The 19,835-nt window shown below is 37.5% G+C and overlaps 1 protein-coding gene and 1 pseudogene across 2 annotated transcripts in view; both read left to right on the top strand.

Annotated features, from left to right (window-relative positions):
• Positions 1–19,835, top strand: part of LOC111144733 (Obg like ATPase 1) — a 198,015-nt gene that overhangs the window by 22,792 nt on the left and 155,388 nt on the right. Inside the window, exon 4 of one of the 2 annotated variants that reach the window (XM_022499168.1) lies at positions 1,913–2,040. In XM_022499168.1, coding sequence (XP_022354876.1) covers positions 1,913–2,040 — 128 coding nt within the window. The remainder of the gene's footprint in view (positions 1–1,912; positions 2,041–19,835) is intronic. The other variant, XM_022499177.1, reaches the window with a different exon arrangement.
• On the top strand, positions 11,783–12,086 carry LOC111143087 (annotated as a pseudogene).

Here is a 19,835-nt window from a genome sequence, read left to right as displayed (position 1 = left end):
CGTTCCCCCCAGACATTCTCTTTTATTACCACAGTAAACCACCAAAATCAGGATATTAACATTGATCCAGTGTTATTGTCTCATTCATAGATTCCATTTATATTTCTCCAGTTGTCCCATGGATGTGCTTATTTGTTCAGTTCCATTTTATGTTGCCAATCTCTTGACCCTCCTGTCTTGTTGGCTGATTTGGACACTGCTGGTTTGGTTCCCAGCTACTATTACTAGATGGCTCCCTGGCCGAGATGCCTTGTACAGGCCCCAGCTATTGTGCTGCCTTTTCTCCCCACTCCGACTCTTTAGATGTGGGCCCTTGTTATCACTAGACTGTGTGGTCATGTGACATTGCCAAGCTTTTTCAGAGACCCGAAGAGAACAACAATCGTAAAGCTCTTAGACTTCAAATTTGTTGAAATTTTAGGCAGTGAGGGAATTAATTTTTCAAAATTTCCCCTTTCCTTTGCTAGTAAACATTGATTAAATGCTTTTGTGGAAATAAAAATATTGGATGGGAACCCATCTTCATTTTTTTATGTAACATAATTTTGGCCTCTTTGTGGTTAAGCAAATAAAAAAATTGATAATTCATAGTACAATTGACCCTTGAACATCATGGGTTTGAGCTGTGCAGGTCCACCTAAACACATTTTTTTACAGTGCAGTACTGTAAATTTATTTTCTCTTTCTTATGATTTTTCTTAATAACATTTTCTTTTCCTCGCTTACTTTATTTTTATATGTAAGAATATAGTATATAACATATGCATACATTTTAATGAACTGTTTATGTTATTGGTAAGGCTTCTGGTCAGTAGTAAGCTATGAGTAGTTAAGTTTTTTTGGGGGAGTCAAAAGTTACATGTGGATATTTCTCTTGTGTTGTTCAAGGGTCAGCTGTCCTTTAATCTTCATATTTACATGGCCAACTGGTTTTCCTAACTTGGTTTCTAACTTGTGTTACTATGCCTTTATTTTGAGCAAAGCAAAGGTTATTTTATATGTACCTCTATTTTTGTTGCTGTTGTTAACAACTAGATTATTACTATGCTGGTAACTAGTTCACGTCATTACATGCATTTTTTTGTCTATATAATCTACATGATGATTAAATGCAAATCCAGATATCCTGTGTTTGAATCCCAGTTTTGTCACCACTAGTTGAGTAATCCCCTGAATGTAAATAGATTTCTTAATTCCTCTCAGGCTCAATTTCCTCATCTTTAAAGTAGATTTAATAAATAGCACTTACCTGATGGAGTTGTTTTGAACTTTGAAATGATGCGTGTAAATCACTTAGTCCAGTGCCTGTCACAAAGTATGTTGGCTCATTCTATAATGATTACTTTTTATCAGTATACTCTTAAAATGTTCTCCATTGCTTTTGTGTCTGTATGCGTGGGCCAACGGAACAGTATAGTAAAATTAATGGTGTGAGTTTTAGTTCTATATATGCACAATAAAAACCTCTACTTTGCTTTACAGCTTTCCTTCATTTTCCTAGGTAAGAACGTCCTGAAGTATTAAAAGATTCTTTCTTTCTTTTTTTTTTTTTTTTTAAGATTTTATTTATTTATTTGACAGTGAGAGAGAGAGAGCACAAGCAGGAAGAGCAGCAGGCAGAAGGAGAGGGTGAAGCAGGCTCCTTGCTGAGCTGGGAACCCGATGCAGGACCCTGGGATCATGACCTGAGCCTCAGGCAGACTCTTAACTGACTGAGCCACCCAAGCACCCCTAAAAGATTATTTCTTATTTAATTTTTTTGGTATTCATTTATCAAATCATTATTGAGAGTCTTCTAAACATTGTTCTAGAAGGGAAAGGATTACTTCATGTGAAATATTTTGGAAATCAATTTGGCTAATAAACAGGTTCTTAATATTATTTTATAATAAAACCATCTTTTGTTTTTCAGCAAAATTCCTGCCTTTCTGAATGTAGTGGATATTGCTGGCCTTGTGAAAGGAGCTCACAATGGTCAAGGCCTGGGAAATGCCTTTTTATCTCATATCAGTGCCTGTGATGGAATCTTTCATCTAACACGTAAGTATATTTGTTTATTTAATTGATTCATTATATTCACTGTTTTCTTTCCATTATTGCTCAAATAAAATTAGAAATGACAGATTTGTTTTGCTTTACAAGATGAATCATGGATTGATCTGCTAATTGTGACTTTAATGGTATTTAATATCATTTCCATATAAGAAGGCTTATTCCATAGCAAAGATGTGCCGTATTGATATTGTAATTGAATTTCGTCCCCTGTTCTGGATTAGATCCATTGGGAAGTGTTTCTATGTGGAAGTAATTTTGTTGATTATAAAGGCATTTTGAAATTTTCTTGTGGAACTTTTCTGCATTTTTGCTTACTAATGTGTTGAGAAGGCAGAGTTAATAGAGGAGAGGATTCTGGTATTTCAGAGGAGAGAAAGGCATCCAGGTTATTTATTGAGATGAGAGGATTAAGGAGAAACTATAGATGAGCTAGTGCTTAATGGAGAGAGGGATATAAAGCAAGAGAAAAACTGGTAGAACTTTGTGTTAGTTTATGTTCTTTTGAGTGCAGACGGGAGCCAAGAGCATAGTAAATTTTTTTTTTTTTTTGAGCATAGTAATTCTTTGACAGAAAGGTTCAGGTTTGGTTTAGGTTAAAGTTTAGGTCAAGACTGCTCTGCACGGTATTGTAGTGAACAAATCAGTGCAAATGAAGGAAATGCAAGTTAGGGGTATAGGCCAGTTGTGTTCTGATTCAGTGTTTTGTTTGTTTCTGGTCCATGGCTAGATAACTATAGCAATTATAAATGAGCATTTAGAAAATTTTATAGCTGTTTGAGGAATTTTTTTGTCATTTGAATCTAATAAATTGTGCTAGTATTTTTGTATGTTTTTTAAGAAATTCATTTTTATTGTATTTTTTTCTAAAGATTTATTTATTTATTTGACACAGAGAGAGAGCGGTGTGTGGTGGGGAAGTGGTGTGGTGGGGAGTGGTGGGGAAGGGCAGAGAGAGAGGGAGAAGCAGGCTTTCAGGGGAGCCAGATGTGGGGTTTGATCCCAGGATCCTGGGATCATGACCTGAGCTGAAGGCAGATGCTTAACTGACTGAGCCAACCAGGTGTTCCTATTTTTATTGTATTTAACAAAGGTCAACCACACATAGTTTGAGAAGGACTGATTTAGGTAGATTCATATTGGGTGGAGGTATGGAGACAGCTTCTGGAAGGGTTTGTGGTGCAGGTGAATAGGGTTATGGTTGGGTTGGGGTGAGGTGGGGGTGGAATTCCCTTTTGTAGAGTAGTGCTACTTAAAGCCCGTGCACTGGTGAGAGCCTTTGTTTTCCTGAAAGTTTCATTTTTTACCGGTTCTGGTGACTAATGAGAGTTTCAAAGAGAAGTAGAAAGTGTGCCTCCTGGGTTTCTGAACTGGGCCAACTAAATGACTCTTGATGCCATTTACTGACATGTTGAATGTAGAAGAACCAGCAAGTCTTGGGAGAGAGTTAATGAGGTCAGTTTGGGACAGTTTTGTTTTGTTTTTTGAGAGAGAGAGCATGTGACAGAGCAGGGGGAGGGGCAGAGGGAGAGGTGGAGAGAATTCCAAACAGGCTCCATAGTCAGCGTAGAGTCTGATGAGGGGCTTGATCTCACAACCCTGAGATTATGACCTGAGCTGAAATCAAGAGTTGGATGCTGAACAGACTGAGCCACACAGGTGCCCCAGTTTGGGGCAGTTTTTTGAATTTGTGTACTTTGGATATCCAGATAAGATATATCTATAAGGAAGTAGGATTGATCGGGCAGGTGTGACAAGAGGATGGGGGCGAGAGAATTGAAGTTGTGGTGTGAGAAGGATTGAACAGATGGGTAGAATAGAGCTTAATGTAGGGTAGGAAGGAACATAGCAGAGGACTGAAAAATGGAAGGGTCATGGATCCAATTATATGAGGAGGTTCAAGAACAGATGTGCTGGTCAAAAGGGGGTGTGTGATTAGTAAGGGGTATTTGACTTAACATTTTCAGAGGTGGAGCAGTTCAGGGTGATGGTAAGATCCTGATGATGGCCTGAAACCATTAGTAAATGTAATCGTCTTTGGTTTGTTACCTGTTGTACAATATTCATCTGATATGTTTTTCTAACCCTTAGGGGGAAGAATGAATTTGGTTAGGAGTATACATACTTTATTATATTTCATTCAGGCTAAAGCTATTGTAAAGAAAGGAGAAAAATCCATTTAAACTAGCTAGATACCCTTGGGGCGCCTGGGTGGCTCAGTGGGTTAAAGCCTCTGCCTTCGGTTCAGGTCGTGATCCCAGGGTCCTGGGATCGACCCCCCAGTTGCGCTCTCTGCTTGGCGGGGAGCCTGCTTCCCTTCCTCTCTCTCTGCCTGCCTCTCTGCTTACTTGTGGTCTCTGTCTGTCAAATAAATAAATAAAATCTTAAAAAAAACAAACAAACCCTGATATCAAAAAAAAATTAAAGAAACCAGGGTTTGTTTGTTTTTTTTAAGATTTTATTTATTTATTTGACAGACAGAGATCACAAGTAAGCAGAGAGGCAGGCAGAGAGAGGGGGAAGCAGGCTCCCTGCTGAGCGGAGAGCCCAATCAGGGGCTCAATCCTAGGATCCTGGGATCATGACCTGAGCCAAAGGCAGAGGCTTAACCCTCTGAGCCACCCAGGCGCCCCTAGAGTTGTCTTTAAATTCTTTTTTTTTTTTTTTTTTGGAAAGATTTTGTTTATATGAGAGAGAGACAGAGAGCATGAGTAGGGTAAGGAGCAGAGGGAGAAGTAGGCTCCCCGTTGAGCAGGGAGCCTGGGTGTGTAGGGTGTGGGGCCAGATCCCAGGACCCTGAGGTCATGACCTGAGTGGAAAGCCACGGCTTAACCAATTGAGCCACCCGGGTGCCTCTAGAGTTCTCTTTAAAAATTTATTTTCAGGGCTTTTCTTGTTGCCAAAGCACCTTAAGGTAATGAGAGATACTAGACAAAATGAAAGATTATCTTGTTCACATGTACGTAGATTGGAGTTACACTTACCTTTTAAAGTGTGTTTTTAGAGTTACTAAATGCTGTTAGCTGTGGGCTCAGCTAGATAAACAAGTTTTTAATCTTTCAGTAAACGTGGGTTACTGAGGCAAAAGGTAGCATATACTGATTCAGCAATTCCACACATCCTCCACTGCTCATCACAAGTGTCCTTAGGGGCGCTTGAGGGGCTCAGTTGGTTAAGTGTCTGCCTTTGGCTCAGGTCATGGTCTCAGGGTCCTGGGATTGAGCCCTGCATCGGGCTCTCTGCTCAGTGGAGAGCCTGCTTCTTCCTCTCTCTCTGCCTTTCTCTCTGCCTACTTGTGATCTCTCTCTCTTTCTGTGTCCAGTGTCCAGTAAATAAATAAAATCTTAAAAGCAAACAGGCAAGCAAGTGTCCTCCTTAATCCCCATTACCTATTTCACCCATCCTCCCCACTCACCTCACCTCTGGTAACCATCAGTTTGTTCTATTGTTAAGAGGATCTTAGTTTGTCTCTTTTGTTTTTCCTTTGTTCATTTATTTCTTAAATCCCGCATATGAGTGAAATCATATTGTGTTTGTCTTTCTCTGACTTATTTCGCTTAGTGTTATATTCTCTAGCTCGGTCTTTGGTGTTGCAAAAGGCAAGATTTCGTTCTTTTTGATGGCTCAGTAATATTGCCTTGTAAAGGAGCTTTTACTCTTGAAAGAGCCTGTGCCAGAGCTCCATGGAGTAGGAGTCGGGGGACTCAGATTAGATTACAGTGTTTGCATGCTTTTGTAAGTACCTGTCTAGATAGAATATGTTGTTTCTACTCATTTGTATTACTGAAGGAAATGCAGAAGTATGATGACTCTATCAAGTAGAAAGTCAGTAAAGGATTTTGATGGATTTACTGCCTTAAGAGTTCTTGTCTCTTGCATTTAGAATGTACCTTTCTCAATTTGCTTTACCTGTGTTTATTAAACAAGATACTGGGTCTTTAAAAACTCGTATTAATACTTAAAAATAGTGGCCTGTAAAATCATCTGTAAGCTCTACTGACGGGAGAATGCATGTACTTTTGTTTTGTTAACCGTAATAGAAATTCTGTTTGGGCTAAGTTTATGACCAAGTACTTTTATAATGCAAAAAACCCCCCCAAAAAACTGAAAAATCAAACTCTTAACTTGGAAAGTGTTATTAATACATGCTGACTGAAACAAAACTTTTTGAAACAGAGCTTCTAATAGAATTAAGGTTAACTTGAGGGGCGCCTGGGTGGCTCAGAGGGTTAAAGCCTCTGCCTTCGGCTCAGGTCATGATCCCAGGGTCCTGGGATCGAGCCCCACATCGGGCTCTCTGCTTAGCGGGGAGCCTGCTTCCTCCCCTCTCTCTCTCTGCCTGCCTCTCTGCCTACTTGTGATTGAATAAATAAAATCTTTAAAAAAAAAAAAAAAAAGAATTAAGGTTAACTTGAAGAGTTGGTTTTCCCTGAAAACCTGAGATGGAGGGAGGAGGATTAAATGTGAGATAAGAATAAGTTTTTATAAATTTAATGAATAAATTACCAGTTGAGGGAACCAAAACATAACACATTATGATGACACATTAATATAAGTAAATTTTTTAATAAGTGACATTTTAACTTATTGTTAAAGTGAGATGAATCATTTAGAGGATTTTAAAGTAGACTTTAAGAGAGAATATCTATTGTAAAAATTTGTTGACAAATTTAGGCAAATTTTAACTAGGTTACTTTATGAAAGCCCTTTTATTGTCTTTTCAATTACTTCTTCTCCAAAGTAGTCGAATGTATCTAAGACATAATATCCATTTTGAACCTTTTATTGCAGGTTGGAAAAAAATTTCTGCCAGATACAGTTTCAGCAGCTTAGAGAATGAGTGTGATGGGTTGTAGGTGGGGGAAGGAGAGCCCAGGTTGGTAGGCTGTCCTTGTGGCATTGTCAGTCCTTTCTTGAGTATAAGGTTTACATGGAAGTGGAATTGGTAAGTGCTTGAAGTTCCTAATTTCAGTAAGCAAAGTTGTGCTTCCAAAATACCTAGCACTTATTTTATGCCTGAAAATAATGTGCTATTTATTGTGCATATAGATATATGTTAAGTTAAGCATACTCCAAAAAAATTCATACATGTTTTTAGGTTTTCTGCCTCTTTGCATGGCCTATTCTTCTTCAGGTGATTGAACAAAACAAACTAATCGTTAACTTTAAAGGCTTTCTTTTTTTAATTTTCTGTGCTTGTGTTGCTTGAATGAGCATTCAGTATTGACACAAAGAATGCCACAAAGATTGGATTTCAGTTGAACTAATTCCATACAAAAATGCTTGCAATTTTTAGTGCAATTTAATTATTTTTATGACATCACAGAAGATAAACTTCTATGTGAGAAATGAATATCAGAGGCTAATTTAATTACCTTCAACACAGAAACTTTACCTCCTATGTTCTTATGTATTTTATATTTGATATCCTTTCATGAAAGGATAAAGGGTTATAATTGAAATTAGGGGAAAAAAGAATAAATATAAATAAATATAAAGTAAAGATAAAATATCTCTGAGATTTTGTTGTGGATCACAATTTGAGAAATGCTATCTAAACCTAAAGTCTATTTTTATTTTAACAAAGATACAGTACTCTAAGCTCTCTACAAATATTAACTCATTTATTCCTCTTAACACCTCTTTAAGAATAGGTACTATTATTATCCTCATTTTGAAATGAGGAATCCAAAGAGTAGAGGAATTATAGTACTTGCCCAAGATTATGTGGCTAGTAATGGTTAGAAATCAGATTTTATTTTTTTTAATTTTATAATGAAATTTTTTTTCCCTTTTTAAAATTTAAATTCAGTAAATTAACACATAATCTTAACAGTTTCAGAGGTTGAGGTCAATGATTCATCAGTCTTACATAATATCCAGTGCTCATTATATCTGTGCCCTCCTTAATGTTCATCACCCAGTTACCCCATCCCCCCACCTCCTTCCCTACCAGCAATCCTTTGTTTGTTTCCTATAATTAAGAGTCTCTTACAGTTTGTCTCCCTCTCTGATTTCATCTTGTTTTATTTTTTCCTCTCTTCCACTGCACCCTTTGTTTTGTTTCTTTTTTTAAAAGATTTTATTTATTTATTTGACAGACAGATCACAAGTAGGCAGAGAGGCAGGCTGAGAGAGAGGAGGAAGTAGGCTCCCTGCTGAGCAGAGAGGCAGATGTGGGGCTCGATCCCAGGACCCTGGGATCATGACCTGAGCCAAAGGCAGAGGTTTTAACTCACTGAGCCACCCAGGTGCCCCCTTTGTTTTGTTTCTTAAATTCTACGTATCAGTGAGATCATATGATAGTTATCTTTCTCTGATTGACTTAAATACCCTCTAGTTCCATCCATGTTGTTGCAAATGGAAAGACTTCTTTTTTTTGATGGCTGCGTAGTACTCCAAGAAATCAGATTTTAAACTCAGTTCTAATTACAAAGTTCTTGCTCTGTGTTGGACTAGTCTGTTAATCTATGTTGAGAATTATCAATGCAAATAAGTCTTTTTTTTTTTTTTTTAATCACATTTTTATTTGTCTGTGAGCTCTTGAAACTTTTCATCTGTGGACCCACTTTGAGGAACATTTAGGTAAATTCCAGAGTAGTTGCATCAAAATTTGTCAGTTCTAGATCAAGCAGTTTTTCTTTTTCTTTTTTTAAAAGATTTTATTTATTTATTTGAGAGAGCGAGAGCGCACATGCAGAAGTGGGGATGGGGGAGGGACGGAGAAGGAGAGGGAGAAGCAGACTCCCTGCTGAGCAGGGAGCCTGACATGGGCCTCAATCACTGGACCCCAGGATCGTGACCCGAGCTGAAGGCAGATGGACAGTTAAATGACTGAGCCACCCAGGCGCCCCAGGTCAAGCATTTTTCTAATGATACCCAAATTATATAATAAAAAGGCAGTGGGATATTATTTTATAAAATTACTAAAGGGTATGGGATGACTTTATTTAGAGAAACAGATTTATGTGGCTTGGATTCTAGGTATACATGTTGCAGACTCTTAACGCTTTTAGTAACAAAGGTAACAAAACATATTTCAGAAAAGAGAGAGAACACATTCAGTTTTACTCTCACACGTTCTTCTGGTATTTTCACTTTGATTTATGAAGGAAATAAATAGACAAGTGGTCAGTAGCCAAGGTCCTGGCAGTATCTGTAGCAGCTTTCATTAATCTTTTAGATGGTAGCTTCTTTTTGGAGGTTGTGTGGAGCTCACATGTAACAACTGACTGCGTGACTAATGTGATGTGTTCTTTGTTCATAGCAATCCTGTAGGGGAGGGAATATGCCGTTTTAAAGATGAGAAAATGGAGGCTTAAAGAGACTAGGAAATTAGGCCATAATTTACCTGATGAGCAGCAGAGCTGTTATTTGAATTCAGGTCTGCCTGAAATGATGCGGCTGGCAGCTCTTAAAAATCTACAGGTAGTTGGATAGTTATTTTTTTGAGATATATATTCTCTTCTTTGGTCTGAGTGTCAAACTGTTTTTGAATGTTGGTTATGTGCTAGATAATCATTCTCCTACTTAATTGTTTCCCACCCCCAAAGTATCTTGAATGTTTCAAATTGTGCAGAAATTTTTTCTTGGATCAGTTTTGTGTGTGTGTGTGTGTGTGTGTGTGTGTGTCTGCCTGTCTACCTCCTTTCCTTTCCTTTCCTTTCCTTCCTTCCTTCCTTCCTTCCTTCCTGATGTATAGTTAATAAGTTGTGTTATTCTTTAGCTGACTGTTTTTCAGATTTTTTGAGTCACATAGAACATATTTTAATGGTTTATGTGATTTTAAAAAGTGGGAATTTTCAAACTAGAGAACCCAGAAATGGACCCTCAACTTGTGGTCATCTAATCTTTGACAAACCAGGAAAGAATATCCAATAGAAAAAGGACAGTCTCTTCAACATGTGGTATTGGAAAAATTGAGCAACCACATGTAGAAGAATGAAAATGGACCAGTCTCTTATACCATACACAAAAATAGACTCAAAATGGATGAAAGACCTAAATGTGTGATAGGAATCCATCAAGATCCTAGAGGAGAACACAGGCAGCAACCTCTGTGACCTTGGCTGCATCAACTTCTTGCCAGACACATCTCCAAAGGCAAGGGAAACAAAAGCAAAAATGAATTGTTGGGACTTCATCAAGATAAAAAGCTTTGCACAGCAAAGGAAATAGTCAACAAAACTAAAAGGCAACCTATGGAATGCAAGAAGATACTTGCAAATGTCTTGTCAGGTAAAGGGCTAGTATCCAAGATCTATAAAGAATTTATCAAACTTAACACCCCAAAACAAATAATCCAGTCAAGAAATGGGTAGAAGACATCAACAGACGGTTTTCCAAAGAATACGTGGCCGTACAAATGACCAACAGACACATGAAAAAATGTTCAGCATCACTTGGCATCAGGGAAATACAAATCAAAACCACAATGACATACTACCTCACGCTGGTCAGAATGGCTAAAATAAACAACTTGGGAAATGACAGACGTTGGCCAGGATGCAGAAAAAGGGGAACCTCCTACACTATTGGTGGGAATGCAAGCTGGTGCAGCCACTCTAGAAAACAGTATGGAGGTTCCTCAAAAAGTTAAAAATAGAACTGCCCTGGGGCACCTGAGTAGCTCAGTCAGTTAAGCATCTGCCTCTGGCTCAGATTGTGATCCCACAGTCTTGAGATAGAGACCCACATCTGGCTCCCTATTTGGTGGGAGGGTCTGCTTCTCCCTCTGCCCCTCCCCCTCCACTCATGCTCTGTCTCTCACTTTCTCTCTCTCAAATAAATAAATAAATTAAAAAAAAAATAGAACTACTCTATGATCCAGCAATTGCACTACTAGGTATTTATCCAAAGGATGCAAACACAGTGATTTGAAGGGGCACACATACCACAGTGTTGATAGCAGCAATGTTCACAATAGCCAACTATGGAAAGAGCCCAAATGTCCACTGACAGATGAATGGATAAATAAGATGTGGTGTTTATATATACACACACATGCATATACATACACATACACAATGGAATATTACTCAGCCATCAAAAAGAATGAAATCTTGCCATTTGCAATGACCTGGATGGAACTGGAGGGTATCTTGCTAAGCAAAATAAGTCAATCAGAGAACGACAAATACCATGTAATTTCACTCATATGTGGAGTTTAAGAAACAAAAAGGGAAAAGGAAGAAAAAAATAAGATAAAAGCAGAGAGGGAGCCAAGCATAAAAGACTCTTAACTCTAGGAAATAAACAGGGTTGCTGGAGGGGAGAGGGGGAGGGGGTGGGATAACTGGGGGATGGGCATTAAGGAGAGCACTTGATGTAATGAGCACTGGGTGTTACATGCAACTGCTGAATCACTAAATTCTACCCCTGAAACTGATAGCACACTATATGTTAACTAAATTGAATTTAAATTTTTAAAAAAGTGGGAATTTCTCCCTATTTTTGACATAATTGGCATCCATTTTGGATAAACTGCTCTGAAGAACTATGATTGTTTCCTTTGCTGATGATGTAATTTTAACTGTAGAACAGAAATTCTTTCCTCTGTGAATAGTCTTTTTAAAATTTTTTTTTAACTTTTGGTTTTTCTTACTGGACTTTACCACTGAGAAAGAAAAATAACAGTTTCTGGTGTTTGAAGAAATACTAACATTCTAAAAAACATTAACATTCTAAAAGTTATTTAATGGAGCTCTTTCAGCTTTGCTGTGGAGACAAGATGACAAAGGGGACATCATTGTTTGGAAAGCATCTAAATAAGAGTCACACGTTGTGCCACTGCTGTGGCTTGAAGACCTACCACCTTCAGAAGTCCACCTGTGGCAAATGTGGCTATCCTGCCAAGTGTAAGAGAAAGTATAACGAGCGCCAAAGTTAAAAGATGAAATACCACTGGGACCAGTCAAATGAGGCACCTAAAAATTGGATACAGCAGATTTAGGCATGGATTCCATGAAGGAACAACACCTAAGCCCAAGAGGGTGGCTGTTGCAACATCCACTTCATCTTCAGGATTCCAGTGATTAGTCACACATAAACGTTCTGGTTTATTTAATTTTTTAAAAGATTTTATTTATTTATTTATTATTTATTTATTTGAGAGAGAGAGAGTGAGAGAGGGAGGGCGTGAGAGGGGGAAGGTCTGAGGGAGAAGTGGACTCCCTGCTGAGCAGGGAGCCCGACATGGGACTTGATCCCAGGACCCTGGGATCATGACCTGAGCCGAAGGTTTAACCAGCTGAGCCACCCAGGCACCCAAATGTTCTAGTTTAAAAAAAAAAAAAAAAGTTATTTAATGGATTAACTGCTTTTGAAAATCAAATAGGTATCCATTATACTTAGTGTATACCACTTTTATGGGAAATTTTGTTATGAACATCTGTTGTAAAAAGCTAAATACCATTTATTAAAAATTTTTTTTTGAAACTCATCTACATTTCCTTAACAGGTTATTAATATAAGCTGAAGGAGCTTTTTAATTTTTTTAGTTCAAAAAATTGTATCTATTTATCTGTTTATTTATTTATTTATTTACAAGAAAGCTCTGTGCCCAATGTGGGGCTTGAACTCACCACCTTGAGATCAAGAGTTGTATGCTCTACCAACTGAACGGACCTCTGAAGGTGCTTTTTTAAAATTTAAAATTTAGAACAAATAAAACCTAAGCCTTCATTTACTTTGGAGCAGAAATGCAAGTATATGATGTTTAGGATGTGCTTTTCAAAATGGTACCTTAAAAATTAGTTACTGGTTAAATTATAGTAAAGATAATAATGGAAGGGAAACAAATCAGAACCATGTTAGCATAATGCAACTATTTTTTCTGCATTTCAGTCTGGTATTTGAAGTGGAAAGAGTGTGGGTTTTGGAATCACAAACCTGAAAGTGAATATCAGCCCACTTTCTAGCTATATAATTGTGGAAAAGTAACACGGTGTATTTGAACTTCATTTTCTCATGCAAAATGGGGATTGTAATACTATACTTAACTTATTTTGGAGTTCACAGATCATTCTATGTCAGTGCGTATAGAATTATTTTTAATGTTGCTACATTGGTGTGTTTTATTTGGTGAATATACATTTTAAATTACAACACATTTTTTCATTAAAAAATTTTTTTACGGTAACATATATATAAAATAAAATTTATGTTTTAACCATCTTTAAGTGTTCAGGTCAGTGGCATATAGTACATTGACGTGTTGTGCAACCGTCATCACCATCCATCTCCACAACTTTTTCCATCATCCAGAGCTGAAGCTCCATACCCATTAAATAACTTCTACTTCCTTCCTTCCCCAGTCCCTAGCAGCTACCTTTCTATTTTCTACCGCTGAATCTGACTACTCTAGGTACCTCATATAAGTAGAATCATACAGTATTTGTCTTCTGTGGCTGGCCTATTTCATGTTTCATTGCTGTGTCATTGTCCACAGTATGGAAATACCAGAGTTCATTGAAGTACTTCCTATTTGTGGGCATTTATTTGTTGTCCCAGCTTCGTTGAGATGCAATTGACATACAAGATTGTATGAGTTTAAGGTATACAATATGATGATTTGATACACTTATATATTTTGAAATGATTACTGCAAGAAGGTTACTTAACACATCTGTCACCTCACATAATTATCTTTTTTTTTTTTTTGTGGTGAGAACACCCAAGATGTACTCTTTTAGCCACTTCCATAGTATAGTGTTGTTAATTCTAGTCACCATGCTGTACATTAGATCTGTAGATCTTACTTATAACTCAAAGTTTGTGCCCTTTGAATAGCAATTCTCCATTTCCCCCACCCCAGTCCTAGAAAATCCAGTCTACTCTGTTTCTCTGAGTTCAGCATTTTTAGATTCCACATAAAAACAAGATCATACAGTATTTTTCTTCCTTTGTGTGCCTTACAATTCACTTAGCATGATGTATGGGCATTTGTTATTTCTGATTTTTTTATTGCAGAGAATATTGCTAAGGGACATTATTTTATAGGCTTCTCTTTGGTACATGTGTGGGTACTTCTTTAAGGGATATGCCTGGAAGTGGAATTACTAAGCCAAAGGGTATATACATTTAGAATTCTAACAGATACACCCAAATTCTACCCCTCCATTCCATGGGATATTGATATTTTAAAATTTTTATTTTTTGAGTAATTTTAGATAGGTTTTACATTGGAATAGATAAAATGCTTATATGATTCCAAAAGAAAATTGACACATTGGGTATACATTGAGAAATCTTGTTCCTACCCACATTCTGATAGTTTTGTTTTGCCTTCATAAGTAAAGGCATTTATTTGTTTCTTGTGTTATTTTTTAGAGCAAGGGTTGGAAAACTTTAGTTTTAGTTTTAGTTGGAAAACTTTCGTGGCCCAAATAGATATTTTGCTCTCTTGCATGTTTTTCCTCTGAATTTTACATTTTACTTTAAAAATGTAAAAATCAGGGTGCCTGGGTGGCTCAGTGGGTTAAGCCTCTGCCTTCGGCTCAGGTCATGATCTCCGGGTCCTGGGATCGAGGCCCGCATCGGACTCTGCTTGGCAGGGAGCCTGCTTCCTCTTCTCTCTCTCTCTGCCTGCCTCTCTGTCTCCTTGTGATCTCTCTGTGTTAAATAAATAAATAAAATACTAAAAAAAATAAAAATTATTGTTAGCACTAAGGGTCATACAAAAATAGGACTTAAGCTGGGTGCTTGGGTGGCTCAGTTGGTTAAGCGACTGCCTTCGGCTCAGGTCATGATCCTGGAATCCCGGGATCGAGTTCTTCATAGGGCTCCCAGCTCCATGGGGAGTCTGCTTCTCCCTCTGAATTTCTCCCCTCTCATGCGCTCTCTCTCTCTTTCAAATAAATAAATAAAATCTTTAAAATAAAACAAAACAATTTCTTTAAAAAAGGACATAAGCTTTATTTTTTATTTTTAATTTTAATTTTTTATTAACATATAATGTATTATTAGCCCCAGGGCTGCAGGTCTGTGAATCGCCAGGTTTATGTACTTCACAGCACTCACCATAGCACATACCCTCCCCAAAGGACATAAGCTTTAATTTGTTGACCTTTGTTTTAGAGTTCTTTACGCAGTACAGATACATGTGAGTATATTAATTATATGTGTTGTCCATGTTGAAAATATTTTTATCAATCTTTTCGTTTGATTTCTTTTATTACTTTTATACTTAGAAAGTTCTTCCCCGTGATCAGGTAAATATTCACAACTGTTTTCTTCTAGTTTATTTTTCTTTTTTTTGAAATATGGATGCAGGTGCCTGGGTGGCTCAGATGGTTGGGTGTATGCCTTTGGCTTGGGTTGTGATCCCAAGGTGCTGGGATCGAGTCCCACGTTGGGCTCCCTACTCAGCGGGGAACCTGTTTCTCCCTCTCCCTCTGCCTCTCTCTCTCTCTCATGAATAAATAAATAAAATCTTAAAAAAAAAAAAAGAAATATGGACGCATTTATACACTTGTATACACTTATATAAGCAGCATGTAAATCAAAGTATAGAAAATTTGTGTCACTCTTCTTTGTTTCCCACTCAGGGTAATCACTATTCTGACTCCCATCATCATTGATTATGTTTGCATATTCTTTTTTTTTTTTTTTTTTAAATAGGGAGAGGAAGAGAGGGGGCAGAGGGAGAGGGGCATGGAGCCCGACACAAGGCTCAATCTCATAACCCTGAGATCATGACCTGAGCCGAAATCAAGAGTCAGACACTGAGCCATCCAGGTGCCTCCATGTTTGCATGTTCTTGAACTTCATATAAATGTAATCATATGTTCTGTATTCTTTTGTGCCTTCCTCCTTTCAGAATAATGCCTGTGAGATTCAGCCCTATTGTGTATTGGCATTGATAGTTTGTAATTTTGTTAAGTCAGAAATTTGCATTTTATTCACTTCAGGGCTGATGTGCAGGATTATGTCACTTAGTTAACAGAGTTGATTCTTTAGCAACTACATGTCAATACACTGAATGGATTTGAGTGGGAAGAGGTTTGGGGCAAAAAGAACAAGTAGAAGATTTTTGTAGTATTTCATGGAGGAAATAAGGACTAGATTTCAGAAAACTATCAGCTGAAGAGAAAAGCAAATTTGAGAGACTTCGTGAAGAAGGGATAGGACTTAACGATAGGCTTTTTTTTTTTTTTTACATCTCCTATTCAGGAAGTTCTCCTGACATTAGACTGTTTGACAAAGATTCAATATAGAATAGGGAAAACAGCAACCATCTTATGATAAGGAAATGCTTTTGAAACTCATACATGCAGTAACTTCTGATAACGTGTTTTGTTAGGAAAATGATTAAGTTTTTCTCTAGAGTTTAGTGAGTCAATGTGACTTACTTTTATCAATTTTTAGAAGCAGTGTGACTTCCTTTTGTTAGGTGTTTAAAGCTTTGAATATGACGAGGCTGTTGAGTTCACTGCATCCTTGGCTTTTCAAAGCTGACATTAGAAGTTTTGAAGTGGTATTTCAACAAGAAGCTAAGGTGTTTGTGTGTTACCTGAAGGACAGGCAGCACTTCCTGCACCTACTGTTAAGATATTTATAGACAGGTGCTTCCAGATATGAGCTTATAGGCTAGAAACAAGAGTTCTGCTTTCTGAGCTATGGGACAGTTTGTTCCCAATTTAGAAACATACAGGAGGTTCAGGTTTATAGAAATGTTAATTATAAAGGATATGATCATTTATGTTTATAGAAAACAAAGCTTCAAGTACATTTGATGATCTTCAGCTAAATTGGTATGTGTGTGCACACATGGGTTTGCGTGATATTGGTCGTAATGGTGGACGTACGGGATTTAGTGTCCTGTTCCTTCCTGAGTTCTCTTCTCCAGTTGCTTGTTCATTATTTTCTGCGTGTGGATTTATTTTGAACTCTCTGTGTGAACTTCAGTTCTGTTTATTATTTTGTTTTGCTGACTTCTAAAAGGAATTTTAACTGTCTTACAATAAAAGGCAAATACATTAAAACAACAGGAAAGTGATGAAAGCCATTAATGAAGAAAGAGAATTAAAGGGAATAGGGTGCCTGGATGGTCGGGAGCCTAGGTACACAGTAAACACATAACCCGTGCCGAGTAACATACTGACATTGAGAGGAAATTTTATCGCTGAGCATTGTGGCAGCTGAGGCAAAGAGAAAAAATTATAGGTTGTCTAATTTCATATGCATCTGGTATATATCAGAAGAGATGCCCTTTCCTAGCTCTAAATTGACATTTAATGCGTCTTTGTAAGAGACCTGAGGCAAAGCCATTGTGCAGTGTTTTCTCTTAGTTAGCATAAAAAGGCAGTAATCTGGAAGCAATCTTCTACCCTTCTTTATAAGGATGGATAAAAACAGAGGCCCTAGAGTTAGATTATTTTTTTTTCCTTGAAGTATTTATCTTTTCTGGAGTATTTACCTGTGCTGTTATACAGCAGTACAAGTTTTTTTTTTTTTTTTTTTTTTAAATTTTATTTATTTATTTGTCAGAGAGAGTGAGCACAGGCAGACAGAGTGGCAGGCAGAGGCAGAGGGAGAAGCAGGCTCCCCGCTGAGCAAGGAGCCTGATGGGGGATTCGATCCGAGGATGCTGGGATCATGACCTGAGCCGAAGGCAGCCGCTTAACCAACTGAGCCACCCAGGCGTCCCACAGCAGTACAGGTTTTAACTCCAGTTCCTACAAGGGCTAAAATGTAGGGAATCTACAGGACTGTGGAATTAGGATGTGTTTAAACTGCCTCTTCAGAGCATGACCAGGGTTGGCAGTTGTGACCAAGCAAGCAGGTGATGTTAATGCTGTTAGCATGTGTCTGAACTGTTGGCAGTTTATTTTGATTTCCAGACAAAGGGATGTGATTATTAAGCACCTGGTATATGTTAGGTGCTACAGTAGATTACTTCTAATTTGTTATTCCTTTTAATCTTAACAGTTCTGCAGGATTGCTGCTATCCCAGTTGTACAGATGAGGATATCAAGAGTGAAAGGTTATGTCCTCTTCCTAGAGTATGTAGTTGGTAAACTGGACATAGGACACATTTTCATTCTTTAAAGTTCTTTTTCTTTCCAGTCTTTTACCATACCACACTGCTTTCATACATTTTTAGATCTGAGTGTTTAGAATCTATATTAAACATGTTTAAGATCCATGTATTTGTATGTAAGAGAGGGAGAAGATTCAGGTAGTTGGTGTACATTGTTTTTCAGAGAATACTTAACCTGCACAGTATATAGAGCTCAAAGAGACAGGTGCTGTGCATTAATTTTTAAAAGAATTAGGTTATGGTTTTTGTTATTTTGTTGCTCCCAGATATTTACTGAGTGCTTACTATGTGCCAGGCTGTATGCGAAGTGCTTTATGTGAATAATTTAATTTGATTCTCAGAACAACTCAGAAATGGATACAGAGAGGTTAGGAAATTTGCCCAACCTTACACGGTTGGTAGAAGATATAGTTGGGGGTTGTATTCAGTAAGGCAAGTCTGACTCTAACATCTGCATTGTTAGCTTTTGTACCAGTTCTGACCAGTAGAAATATATTGTTAGCCATAAGTGTGGCTACATATGTAATGTAGCATTTTCTGATAGCCACATAAAAAAGATAAAAAGAAAAGGTGAAGTTAATTTTAATGATCTATCCAAAATATTTATTTCAGAATGTGGTCAATATGAAAAATTATTGATATATTTTTTGTGTTGTCTCTGAAATCTGGTGTGTGATTTATACTTAGAGCACATCTCCATTTGGATTAGCCACATTTCAAGTTATTAATAGCCACATGTGGATAGTGGGTACAGTATTGGAGAGCTCAGCTCTACCCTATACTCATAAGAGGAAATGAGAAAAAGATACATCGAATTGTTGATAGACTTTTGAAGAATAGAATTGGGTCAGGGGAGAAATGGGTGACTTTCCTTTTTTACTTTAGACTCTTGGCTTTTTTTGTTTTTTTAAAGCAGACATGTATTATTATGATTTTTAAAGCATGAAGAATTTTCTAACTTAAATACTAGTGTAAGGTATTCACAAATTATTCAAATAAGACCCTCTGGAGTTCTGTATTAAAACAATGAATAATACCTGGGTGGCTCAGTCGGTTAAGCATCTGACTCTTGGTTTTAGCTCAGCTCAATCCCACATTGGACTTCCCACTCAGAGAGGAGTCTGCTTGGGGATTCTTTCCCTTTCCCTCTGCCCTCCCACTGCTTGCTCTCTTTCCCCTTCTCTAAAGTAAAATAAATATATAATTAATAATATAAAAAAAAACAACGAGAAGATGGCTTTGACCTAGAACGTTGTGAGTCAGGAGTTGTCAGGGATCTATTTCTATCTCTGTAAAATGTTTGATTTTTAAGCTGGGCTAATCAGTATTGTTCTGCCAGGATAGAAATTTATTCTCAGCTAACTAAATTAGTGGATTCTGTTGTTAAAGAAGTTATTTCCTTGATTATTCTCAGAGCATTATATTTGTGTAGTCTCTTCCACCATAAAGTGATACTTGCATTTCCAAGAAGTCTTAATGGAGCACATGAAGGATGTAGCATAGTGAACATGCATGTGTGTGTGTGTGTGTGTGTATGTATCTGTCTCTCTGTCTGTGGTGTTGAGGGGAGGAGGGAAGGCTGTGGGGAAAGGCAGGACTGTCCTTATACATCTCTTTGTCCTAGTGACAAATGAATTTCTTTGTGTACAATTAACTCTTCCCCATTCTCCATATTTTTGGTGAGGGGATATTATCCAACTTCTTTCTACCCTAGGAACCTCAGGGAGCCTTATCTTTGCCC

Source organism: Enhydra lutris, unplaced genomic scaffold, assembly GCF_002288905.1.
Source record: "Enhydra lutris kenyoni isolate GAN:26980312 unplaced genomic scaffold, ASM228890v2 scaffoldscaffold1, whole genome shotgun sequence".
Classification (NCBI taxonomy): domain Eukaryota; kingdom Metazoa; phylum Chordata; class Mammalia; order Carnivora; family Mustelidae; genus Enhydra; species Enhydra lutris.
The sequence above is the reverse complement of the archived record's forward strand: the minus strand, read 5'-3'. Positions and strand labels throughout refer to the sequence as shown.